The sequence below is a fragment of the Podarcis melisellensis genome (assembly GCF_964234715.1).
Source record: "Podarcis melisellensis genome assembly, chromosome: 8".
Taxonomy (NCBI): Eukaryota; Metazoa; Chordata; class Lepidosauria; order Squamata; family Lacertidae; genus Podarcis; species Podarcis melisellensis.
The window spans coordinates 2,832,700-2,845,535 of NC_138540.1; the positions used below are offsets into that span (position 1 = coordinate 2,832,700).

General features: G+C 52.0%; 1 protein-coding gene across 1 annotated transcript in view; it reads right to left on the minus strand.

Moving 5' to 3' along the window:
• CNNM3 (cyclin and CBS domain divalent metal cation transport mediator 3) overlaps nucleotides 1–8,756 on the minus strand; it is a 28,882-nt gene extending 20,126 nt beyond the window's left edge. The window contains exons 1-2 of the mRNA XM_081921314.1: nucleotides 7,472–8,756; nucleotides 1,174–1,317 (exon numbers count right to left, since the gene is read on the minus strand). Of these exons, the coding sequence (XP_081777440.1) occupies nucleotides 1,174–1,317; nucleotides 7,472–8,741 (1,414 nt within the window). The 5' untranslated portion in view covers nucleotides 8,742–8,756. The remainder of the gene's footprint in view (nucleotides 1–1,173; nucleotides 1,318–7,471) is intronic.
• Between the last annotated feature and the right edge of the window lie 4,080 nt (nucleotides 8,757–12,836).

Below are 12,836 nucleotides of genomic sequence, written 5' to 3' on the forward strand. Positions count from 1 at the left end.
GTATTTATTCAGGGTGGAAAAGTTAGGATAGCTAGGTACAGATTTTTGATGTTTTAAATTTATTTATTTAGGCACACACACAGACACAGCCCTAGGTGTAAGGAGGAAGTGAAAATCACTGATGCTCCAAGGAATAAAGACGTGTAGTCTGAGCACTAAACAAATTTCCCTGCCATTTTTTAGGAACTACCACCAGTTGTCATTCCAGCTGCAACTACCTAAAAAGGGCAAGCAATGCACTGCACTCTGAGGGTGATCAGTTATCTCCAACACACTTGGATCTTTGATTCCATGGAATTTCCACTGCAGAGGAGTCCCCATGCTCAATGGCACCCCAGTGTGCTCCCTGCTTCTCAAAATGCATATCTCTCTGCAGAGCACACATCCATTTATTAGTACAGAACTGTCATCTCCTGAGTGAAATACTTGTGACAGCAGCTACACACTGTCTCTGGTTCTGAGCTGTGGGTCTGGGGCTTCCCTGCTTTTCTTCCCCCAGCTGTGAACAGACTTCCCCTTCTACAAGTATTAAGGCCCATTCTGCCCTTGCAGCAGAACCTGTTGGCTGAGTGAACTTCAGGGCACACATCAGTCATCACTTTCCTTTGCTCTCCTACATGAAAAGTTTATGTCAAATAGAAAACCACTCCAACGGACAAAAGGGTGCAACAGAACCTTTTCTAGTGCTAGTGTTTTAATTGCAATTGTTTTTAAAGTAAGTCAAGAGAAGCATCTAAAATTGTAATCCCCTTCTTGCAACTTGACCTGATGCAGCTCCCATTTTACCATCTCAGCTTTCCACTGCCTCATCCTCCCGCGTGCATAAATAGACCAAGCTATTTCCCAATTCTGGAGTAGGAAAAGGCATTTATATAAATCCTACCCCACCAACTTAGTAGCCAGATATAAGGACTATAAATGCAGCAAAACGGGGTGGTAAACTGCACCATTTCCAATACAGGTGAAAAATAACACTTCTGAATGCTCCCCTTGTATCTTCCCCTGCCCACCTGAACCAGCAAATGAAGCAACTAGCACCACCTAGGAAGCAAGTCCACTCCTTACAGGGGAAGGGAGGCTTAAAACATGTCTTTGCTAAGCAGAAAGGGCAAGAGAGGGAGGGGAGCGGAAGAGCAGCCCCAAAGAGACCATACCTGCACGAAACCCACTTACTGTAGTCATCTGACTCATCCATGATCTCTGATTTTATTATCTCCTCAATGACATCTTCCAATGTCACCAAGCCCATGACTTCGTAGAAAGGGTCGCCTTCACCTTCATTGTTTACCTTCTGAACAATCGCCATGTGCGATTTACCTGGGGAAAAGGAACAGGAAAGCACAAGGATTGGTAAAGAACAAGACCGTTAAGAAGAAGAAATGGGCAGACGTTGCCACAAGACCCTCTTCATACACAAGATAAAAACAGATAGAGGAGAAGCATCACACACAAAAATATTCCTGCATCTGGTTCAAAACATAATGTGGTTTGTGCAGGCTTTGAGTAGCTAAGGTTCCCAGGCCCATCGGGCTGCATTTTTACCTGGACAGACAGAGCAACCACAGAAAATGCAGTCCTGGATTCCTGGCTGGGCAACAGTCTCCATCCTTGCCCGTCTACTTTACCTCCAGCACCTCCTATTTCACATTCCTACCACTCAGCACCTGACAATTAAATGCACAAATAGAATAATAGCATGGAAACAGGCTGTCCATGCACAATTGCACCAAACATTTCAAAGGCAGGGTCCTAAGTTTTCTGGTGCAGTACATGGAGGTACAGAAACCTTTGCCAACCTGGTGCCCCCCCCAGATGTTTCGGCCTGCAACACACATTTGGCACTTTCTGGCTGCAGCTGGTGGGTGCTGTGGAGGGCACCAGGTTGCCAAAGGGAAAGAACTATATTGATTTCCTCATGAAAAGAGCCCTACTGGATGAGATCAAAGACCAATTTAGCATCCTGTTTCCACAGTGCCCAACCAGGCACCCCAATAGGAAGCCTGCTGCAAAGCAAGCAGTATGCAGAGGCAACCAGCCTCCAATGCTGGAGGTAGTAGCCAGATAGCTCTGTCCTCCATCAACTGAGCCACCAATTTGGGCTCAGTCTCTCCTGTGACAGAGACTTTGCTGTAGTGGCAGCCTGACTATGAAATACCCTCTCCATTTATTTATGGACACTAACAGCCCACCTTTTGAATGTGGTCTGAGGGAGGGTATACTTGTTTAGTGCCTACTATGTCATCGTTTAAGCGCCAGGTGAAAACTTTTAATTTCCCCAAGCATTTAGCATTTTGCAATCTCAATCTCTTGTGAGTCTTGCTCTGAAGCTGCAGCTGTTGACCCCACCGTTTCGCTTTTAGTGGATCATTAGAGGTATCCTTGTTTTTGCTGTTTGCATTTCTTAAATACAAAGTGAACAATGCAAACCTCATCTCACCAGCTAAAACATATCCTCTAGCCCAGCCAATTGCTCTGATGACAGATTACAAGAATATTGCACCCACAGACTTGCTCAGATCATAGGCTTCTCTGTGGAGGCTGCCGGCTTGCACCCAGACGAGGCTCCCGATAATAGCTGGGTTCAGCTGAGAAATGCAAAACTAGTGGAATGTCCCCCTGCTGGCTCCAAGGATCTCCTGCAGGGTCATTCACATGAAGGCTCCAAACAGCCCATCTCTTTCTTCAATGAGCTTCTCAAGGTTTTTAGACCACGCCTGGCTCCCTGGAATTTGCCCCCATCTGGTAGTTCTGGTCATGTGCCACCTGGCGGGACCAGAGCCCTTTGCAGCATTAGAAGGTAGCTGTTTTCTTCCTTTGAAAACACTCTGAACTCAAGCCAGGAAAAAGACTTGAGACTTGAGGGTGTGGCCTGGGGAAAGATGTCCAAGGGCCAAACAGAGATCTGGACGTCCACGTCTGGCCCCTGGGACTGAGATTTCCCACCTATCCTGGTGGGTTTTGCTTCCAGGATCTGCTCTGCCACCCTCAAAGATGCCTGAACAGAAAAGGCAGAAGAGGCAACAGGGTTGAAACTGGCCAGACTTCATCAACACCCCAAGAATGTTTGGGAGAGATGAAAGCAAGCACTTCTTCCTGCAGCACACAGTTAAACTACAGGAAGCAGTGATGGCCACCAAGTGGGTGACTTAGAGAAGATTAGACAAAGTAATGGAGGAGGATCAGGCTATCCCTGGCTACTAGCCCTGATGGCTCTGCTCTGCCTCCACAGTAGGAGTCAGGCGCAGCTCTGCTTCTGAATACCAGTTGCTGGAACCCACAGGAGGGGAGGGGCTCTTGTGCACAAGTCCTGCGTGAGGGTTTCCCATGAGCAACTCTTTGGCCACTGCAAAAACAGGATGCTGGACTGAGTGGGCCACTGGACGCCTCCAGCAGGGTTTGTGACAATGACCACAACTGAGCAGTAGAAGAACTGCTTTGCAACCAGGAAGTCACCAGTTCAGTTCCGAGGGTCTCTAAAAAATGATCTCCAGAAGCAGAGCTGGGAAAGGCCTTTGCCCAATAGCCCTGAAAGCTGCCTGCCAGACTAGGCCACTGCTCCCCAACGTGACGACCACTGGGTGCTTTGGACTACAGCACGGCCATGGCTTGGGCTGATAAGAGCTGTAGTCCAAAACACCTGGTGGCCACTAGGCTGGGGAAGGCTGGACAATGTTGTCAATTATTTATTGTGTCTCTCCCTTTCTCCTGTGTGCTACTCCTTGTTTATGTGCTACTAGAGCAGGATCAGGCTCCCACCACTGTAGATTTCTAACTCCCAAAGCTGTGCTGGGACATGCAATCTGCACCCCCACTTTCCGCTCCCTGTCCCTTTTTACTTGTGTGTCATGTCTCAACAATTGCAAAGCCTGTGGGCAGGAACTGACTTGTCCATAGGTTGCTCAGGGATCCTTGTGGCTGAAGAGCTGGGAAAACCTTGCCCCCCCCCCCACTGGATGTTGTTGAACTACAACTCCCATCAGCCCCAGCCATCATGAACAATGGTCAGGGCGAAGCAGCTGGTAGTGCAACAGAATCTGAAGGGCCACAGTTCCCTCATTTCTGCTCTAAACAAATAAGCAAAATGAAAGGCAGCACAGAAAGGAGGCGATGGAGACGGAGGAGCCAATCTTGTTCCAAAGGTTGAGGTGAAAAGGGGCAAAGCTGTTCATTTTCGTCACATGCCAGGAGAAGGGGAAAACAGCTTCTTAGCTGTAAGGACAACCAATCTGTGTGTATGAGAGGGGGAGGGAGGGAGGGAGGGAGGGCTGGATGTGTAAGATTCTTAGGAGGCTTATTCTCCCGGAATAAAATGGCCTGGGGCCTGCTTGGAAGTGGTAAGGCTGGAGAACTGAACTCGTGAACTTGGCTGCTCTGTTTCTCTGCAGGGCAAGCCAGATTCCTGCAGGTATGCAAAGGTCACGGGTGCCACCCAGCTATTCCTGCCAAACGCTTTAGGAGGGAGAAGGGCTAGGGGAGGAAAAGGAGATAAACCTCTTGGGGAAGGCCTACCAGTTTAAAAACAAGAATATTTCTCTGCTCAAGGAAAGCCTACGCAGACACAGCCTATGTTACAGGCAAGGAGGCCTGGACACCAGCAGTCACTCTTTGGGAAAGACTAAAACTGTGGCAATCTCCCAGGAAGTGGCCCACCGCACAAGGGAAGCTTGTTGGTTTGATCCCTTAAAGGTGCTCTGAATGCGTATGCACAGAAAATCCTAAAACTCCTTGTGGTTTTTCCTAGGAGAAGGGCTGGTGAGGAGAATGGGCAGCTGGGCACGGGAAGATGACTAGAGCACCGCTTGCTTTTAGAGAAGGGACATGCAGAGCACTTTTCAACAGTGGCATCCAAGCCACTGCTGCCTTCCTTTCTGCTCTGGAGCAGGGAAAACCAGGAGCACCAGACCAGGTTCAAGGTTTTGATCCCATCGCACAAGGCCCTGTACAGCTTGGAACCAGGTGACCCGAGAGACCGCCTCATTCCTTCTACACCCAGCAAGCCTCTGCGTCCTACGGAAATCCCTCTCCGTCCTGTCCCTTAAGTATCTGAAGCCCACCCCACAGCAACCTGGAGTGGGGCTTTCAGTCCTGCTTGGCAGAACAGCATCCCTGTTGAGGTATGATCCCTGTTTACAGAAACAACTGAAGTGACATTATTGTTGCGACTAACTTTTCAAATCAGCCTTCTGAAAATAATGTTTTTAGGTCTCTACTTTGGGTCTTATTTGTATTGTTTTTAGACCTATCATTAGTTTTTGGGTTTTTTGTAGGATGGTAAATTGCCTTGGGGACACAGGTGGCGCTGTGGGTTAAAGCCTCAGCGCCTAGGACTTGCTGATCGAAAGGTCGGCGGTTCGAATCCCTGCTGCGGGGTGCGCTCCCGCTGCTCGGTCCCAGCGCCTGCCAACCTAGCAGTTCGAAAGCACCTCCGGGTGCAAGTAGATAAATAGGGACCGCTTACCAGCGGGAAGGTAAACGGCGTTTCCGTGTGCAGCTCTGGCTCGCCAGAGCAGCGATGTCACACTGGCCATGTGACCCGGAAGTGTCTCCGGACAGCGCTGGCCCCTGGCCTCTTAAGTGAGATGGGCGCACAACCCCAGAGTCTGTCAAGACTGGCCCGTACGGGCAGGGGTACCTTTACCTTTACCTTTTAAATTGCCTTGAAACTTAAATAAATTAATACTTCCATAAATGAATAAAACAGTAACAGCAGTTGGGTTTTTTTTTTTGCCAATATGGCCTCTCCAAGCTCCTTTTCTGTGTAGCTGCCACACAACTCAAGAGCCCTCCTTTGCAGCCACCTTAGAACTGGAGCTGGGGCAGAGATTGCCACACAACAGGCTGGCATCCACCCATCTCTGCAGCTCTGAAGTTGGGAGCAAGACTGGCCTCTTGCCCTACCCACAAACCACCATGGTGGAAGGGTTCCCATGGAAACAGAGGGCGATTCATTACACACTGGGCAACCACTGGCCTTGCTGCCCTTGAGGTGGTCAACCTGTGTCTGGCCTGTACCACTTCAGGTGGGAGATGACAAGATGGAATGCTCCTCCATAGAAGCAAGGTAGGTTTGGACCTGGCTCCCTCCCAGAGACACCTTTTTGTACTTGAAGAGCATTTTGCTGTGGTCGTTGGTGCTCTGCTGGTTCAGAGGAACAATCCATTATATGAGCCCTTTCAGAAGTGATTATATTCCAGAGACAGGATTATAGATGCACAATACATATAGTAAGGTCAAGCTTTTTAAGTCAAAGAGTTTGTTCTGCTCAGCATCTAGAGGGCCTGTGCTTACCCAGAAAAGTTCTGAGTGCAGAATAGGTTCCTACACACTTAACTCCAGCAGGTTCAAGGCCTAGATTGCTGTAGATATTATTACAGCGAAGCTTCCGATTGGCTGTTCGGGTTCCAAAGCGCATTTGCAAACTGGAACACTCACTTCTGGGTTTGCAGCGTTCGGGAGCCAAAACGTTTGACTTGCGAGGCGTTTGAGAACTAAGGTACGATTGTAAAGCCAAATACAGTTGTACCTTGGTTTTTTGGAAGCTGAATGTTCAATGGGGCTTCCACAGCTTACAATTGTGAAGCCACACTTACAATCAGAAGCTTACAATCAGAAGCCACGCTTTGGTTTCTGAACGTTTTGGAAGTCGAACAGACTTCCGGAAAGGATTCTGTTCGACTTCCAAGGTATGACTGTACAGGAAAGCATAATAAAACCAAGTGGGGTGGGAGAAAAAGAAATGAGGTTCCTATGCATTAGCGGTGCCTGAAGTTGTATTTAAAACCTCTAGCTGTCCATGTCCATGGAGGAAAGCAGATGAAACCTCTGCTGGGTTGCCACATGGTTGCCCCTGGCCATTACCTCAGTGTGTATATTTGCTGGGATGCTGAGGCTGGCTGCAACTTGGACACTACATGTATGCAGCAAAAACCAAACGTACAAAAGCCCCACTTGTCAGCTTATACCTGGCGTGCTCATGTGGCTCATAGAGCAGCTGGAGCAAAGCTGAGGTACTTGGCACAGCTCTTGCTGTACTGCCTGACTCAGCCTCTGCCAACCTGGTCCCCTCCAGACATTTTGGATCAGCCCCAGCAAGCTAGGGGTATGGGGAACCTGTGGTCCTCCAGGTGAAGCTGCACTGTTACCCCTCCCCACTGGCCATGCTGACTGATGGACCCGAGAGAAGCAGCTTTCCCATGTCTGTTCTAAGGAAACTGAGGCTTCACAGAAGATAGTTTGAAAACCAATTGTCTATTCTCCTGGCAATGACTCTCTAGAGACGTTTCTCAACCTTGGGTCCCCAGCTGTTGTTGAATTACAACTCCCATCATCCCTAGCTAGCAGGATCAGTGGTCTGGGATGATGGGAGTTGTAGTCCAACAACAGCTGGGGACCCAAGGTTGAGAAATAGGGCTCCAGAATCTTGGGCAGACCTTCCAAGGCAGTGGCCTAACTGAGGGGCGTGTCTTTTACCTCGCTTGAACTCCTCCAGCACAGCGTCCAGCTTGGTGTCGTTGAAGACAAAGTGGAGTGGGTGATTGTAGAATTTGATGATGGTGCTGAGGGGGGTGCAGTCATCAGGATCCACCAGGGCCAGGTCCTTTACGTAGAGCATGTCCACCAGGTTGGTGCGCTCGTCCTCGTAGATGGGGATGCGGGTGTAGCCGCTCTGCATGATGGTTGACATGTTGTTGAAGTCCAGCACAGCGTTGGCATTGAGCATGAAGCACTGGTCCAGCGGCGTCAGCACATCCTCCACGGTCTTGTTGCGCAGGGCGCTCTTGCTGAACTCTTCCCGAACAAACTCGTTGTAGGGGTCACTGTTGCGCACCATATCCAGGATCTTCTCGCGCAGGAGGCAGGTGCTGGTGTCGTGCTGCAGGGCCACTTCCAGCACCTTGCTCAGCGGCAGCGAGAGCGGGAAGGTGAGCAGCATGAAGAGCTGCGTGAGCCACAGGCCGCGCGGCGCCAGCGCGAGCCCCCAGCGCGAGCTGAGGGCGAAGGGCAGCACCTCGGCCAGCAGGAAGACCAGGCCGGCGGCGCCCAGCACGGCCGGCGCCAGCATCCCCACGGCCTGGTAGAAGAGCACGGCCAGGGCGGCGTGCGCCACGCAGCCCAGCAGCAGCAGCGAGCAGAGCACGAAGGCCCCGCGCTGGCGGAGCGGCTCCAGCGCCTTGCAGGCCTCGCGCTCCCGCTCCGAGCCGCAGTCGCGCAGCACGTACAGCTCGGCCGGCTCCAGCCACAGCGTGCTGAGCTGCAGCGTGCGCAGCAGGGCCAGCAGCGCCAGCAGCAGCGCCACCAGCGAGCCCAGCAGCCAGGCCGGCAGCCAGGGCGCCAGGGCCACGGCCGACACCCGCCCCGCGCCGCCGCCCTCCTCCTCCGTCACCAGGATGGCGTCGCCCGGGGCGGCCCGAGCCCACGCCTGCCCGGGCCCCGCCGGGGCGCACAGCTGGAAGCGCCCGCCGGGGCCCCCGGCCGCCACCTGCACCGTCACCAGCGCCGCGTGCTCCCCGACGGCCCGCGCGCCCTCAGCCAGCACCTGGGGCGCCGCCCGGGGCGGCGGGGCCGGCGAGGCGGCGGGGGCGCAGGGGGCCTCGGCCGGCACGAAGGCGCCCCAGGGCCAGCTGCGGTTGCTGAGGCCGGTGCCGTAGAGGCGCAGGCGGAGCGTGGCCCCCGGCGCGGCGCGGATCAGGCCCCCGGAGGCCCAGGCGGCCGAGGCGCCCTCCTCCAGCCGGAAGCCCATCACCCGCGGCGGCGGCGCCGGGCCCCAGGCCCCGGGAGAGGCGGAGGAGGCGGCGGAGGAAGCGGAGGAAGCGGTGGCCCGGAGCTCGCCCGCCGCGCCCCTCCGCCCCAGCGCGGCCCGGCCGCCCGGCGGCAGCACCAGCAGCACCAGCAGCGGCAGCACCAAGAACAGCGGCGGCGGCGGCGGCGGCCCCCCCAGCCCTCGGCCGCTGCCCACCATCGCCAGAGCCGCCGCAGCCGCAGCAGCAGCAGCGACAGGGGGAGGGGCCGCCCGGGAAGGTCAGCTGACCGCTGCGCCGCCGGCGCCTCCGAACTTGCCTGCGGCGCCCGGGCCAATGCGCGCCAGGAGCCGAGGGGGTCCAGCCAATGGGCACACAGGGGGCGTGGCCGAGGAGCGGGAAGCAAGTTCGGCGCCGCCGTGTTATAAACAAGGCGGCGAAGAGGAGGGAGGGGCTGCGGGGGGGGGGAGCAGCGATTTAAAGGGGCCGCGTCCCTCCGTTGCGCTGGTCTCGGGAGGCGGGGCGCTTTCTCGTGGCTCCAGTAGTGATGTATGGAAGTGAGGGCTGGACCATCAAGAAGGCTGATTGCCGAAGAATTGATGCTTTTGAATTCTGGTGCTGGAGGAGACTCTGGAGAGTCCCATGGACTGCAAGAAGATCCAACCTCACCATTCTTAGGGAAATCAGCCCTGAGTGCTCACTGGAAGGACAGATCCTGAAGCTGAGGCTCCACCTCATGAGAAGAGAAGACTCCCTGGAAAAGACCCTGATGCTGGGAAAGATGGAGGCACAAGGAGAAGGGGACGACAGACGAGATGGCTGGACAGTGTTCTCAAAGCTACCAGCATGAGTTTGACCAAAATGCGAGAGGCAGTGGAAGACAGGAGTGCCTGGCGTGCTCTGGTCCAGGGGGTCACAAAGAGTCGTGGCTCTGACTCCCCCACCCAGCATAGCCGTCAACTTTTCCCTTTTCTTGCGAGGAAGCCTATTTGGAATAAAGGAATGTCCCTTAAAAAGGGGGGGGGAGTTGACAGCTATGCCACCCAGCGCAAATAGCACAGGGCTGTGCAGCTTCAGACCCCGTGCATTCTTATTCAGGTGCAAAGCCCAGTGTGGCTCAGTGGTACTTACTCCAAATTACAGGTGCAAATAGCATTTAACTGTACGGAAGGACGCTTCTCCCTCCCTTGCTCCCCCTCGTTCCTATGCGACCCAGTTGCATGCTTACTCGGGAGCAGGTCCCAGGGCCACGGAGGATTTGAGCCCCACAGTAGTGGATTGCTTTCTGTTCCAGACTTGCATTTTTGTTGGAGAGAGTAGCCAAAGTTGTTTTTTTAAGAAATCAAAGTTTCTTGGGAAGATGTGGGTAAAAATACCGGGGCAGGATGCCTCTAGGAGGGGGCAGTACCTCAAATAATTGAGTACTTTCAATGCTTTTCAATAATAATTGTGGACCTGGGGGGGCAGCTGCCCCCCTGCCCCCCTTCCCTATGGGGACACACAAGCAAACAATTGCAATCTTCATTCCCATTTCTGTCCCACTGTGCTATGATCCCTCTCCTCAAACAAAACAACATTGGAAGCGGACTTCTATCAACTCAGAGGATGGGTCCTCTCACTTGCTCTGCCCCTCCAAGATGATAGGCAAGGGTCTTCTGCAGGGCTGCTGTCTGAGATCCTCTTCACTGGAGATGCTGGATCTTGTGGAGACAGAGGCCCACTCCAAATATATGTTGAACACAATCTGAGTCAAAGGCACCAGGCCAGATGAGAACACAAGAAGTGCCATATAGTGAGTCAAACCACTAATCCGAACTATGTAGTCCAGTATTGTCTCTGCTGAGAAGCAACAGTTGTGGTTTATTACGTATATTTATATATTTATTTAAAGCATTCTCAGCCAATCTTCAGGCAAAAATGGTTCCTGGGGTGGCTTAACAGAGACAGGTCCTGCCATCAAGCTTACAGTCCAAAAGACACAACACAAAAGGAAAAAGAAATGAGAGCGAGAAGTGGAGGCAAATCCAGACTCGGGTTCTTAATTGCAAAAGGTCTTATAATGAGTAGCTGGAATGGAAAGTGTTTAAGGTGAGGAGAGACCAAATGTTGCTGGACTCACAGCAGAGTCATGGCGTGCCCCAATTCTCTCTCTTCCTCTGCTGCAGGCGTACAAATATACACAGAAAGCTCTGCGGCCTCAGGGCCAAGGAGAGACATTTAGCGACTGGCTTTTAAAAAGTAGATTGCAGTAGGCTCCTGGTCCAGATTTGGGACCCTGACATGGGAGGGGGCAGGGGGGATTAAACCATTGTACCCCACTATGGACTCAAAGCAGATCGTGGCACCCAGACCTGCAGTTTGCATGCCCGTTTGTGTGTGTGAAGCTCCCATTAGCTCCTTTAACTAGATACAAGGACCCAGGACCTTCTTGCTTGCAGTGCCAGTTGTAGGATTTGAGGGGCCTTGCAGCAAGGGACCCTCAAGCAAATCTCCTTAACCTCAAAGAGGAGGGGTGTGCAAAGACTGGCCAGACTGCCCGATCTTGCAACCCTCTACAGCTGACCCCACAAACTTCTTCTTCTCTTCTTCACCCAAGAGCAAAAAGGACCTTGAAGTAGATGCCACATAGTAGGAAGTCAATGCTCCATGCCCCCCCCCCCCGTGGGAAGCCAGGGACATTAGCCATCCTGCTTCTCTCTTCAAAAGAAGAAGGGTCTCAGGCAGAAATCTGATCCTTTCAAACTGGGCATGTCCAGGGTCGTCTTCTAGTTCTTGATACTTTCTCCTTGCTCTGCTCTTGTGCAACTCCAGCTGATTTCATTTGACAGCTGATCTCCCTGGCGGATCGTGCCCTGTGAGTCAGATTTATCTGTCCCTCATTCTGCTGCCTTTATTTTTTTTTATTATATATCAACAGCACAAACACAAAACAAAACCAGTACAACCACTGGAGTGTAATAGCAAAAGGTGCCCAGAAGCAGGAGAAGAGTGCAATCTCTCCCTGCATATTGCCTCCGACCCTGTCATGCTGTCAACTGTTCAGAACACATCTGGCCAGCTGCTGGATGGGAAACAGCCAGCTCTGCCCCCAGCACTGCCTCTGTGTTCGTGTGCCCACATCTGCATTCCCTGTCAGAGGTTCAGAGGTATCTCTAGCAATGCAGATTAACACTTTGAAATGAGGCCTCCTCGAAAGGCAAAATGGGAACTGCAGTTCACCCGGGATAGGTGATAGGACAAGCAGCACAGACCCAGGCCAAAAAACCCCAAACCCTACTGGAGCACCATTTAAAATCAGTGCAGAAATAAGACTGTCAACTGACCAGATTAAAAATTCAGCCTGGCTTCCTCCTCTGCCTTTAATAGCAGCTGCTAATTTAAGTAGACAAATCTGCTAGCTGCAAGGAGATGAATATCACCAGCTGGTCCGCCTGCCAGAAAGGGAGATGAGCTTATCAAGCACAAGAAGCAGGGCCTTTTCAGTGGTGGCTGCACATTTATGGAGCTTCCTCAGGAAATACAATCAGCTCTCTCATTATTGTCATTTATAGGGAACTAAAAACTATGGTTTCCAGTCCCTGTCTGGGGTGGTTGGCAAAAACAGTATAAAAACACACACAATTTTGTTTCTTTTCATTGTTACTGCTTTCTTTTTGTTATTTTAGGCACAGGAGCAATGATAAGTGTAAAAGCTGCCAACCCCATTGGATTGTGGCCTTGGAAATTAAGTCTAGGACTGGGTGATATATCATCCAATGCCGGTTTGAAGTCCCAATTGTGATATTGGTTTCGTAATTTTTGACCTGGCTACATCACAAATCATGATTTGTGTGTATGCTATGTGAGAAGAACCATGAAGCCAATCAGTCCATAGCTCCACCCTTAAATCAGACATCGCAATATTTCAGTATATCGCAGTGTTTAGCTGGTGATATATCATGATGTTGGAAACCAGATATTGCCCAGCCCAAATTAAGTCCCACTGATTTCTACGCAACCCCCTTTCAGGTATGTTCCTGCAGGATCACAACCTTGGCTCTGAGAGCAAACCCACTTAGAGGCTTTGAAAGAAAAGTCACCAACATTTTCCACCACAC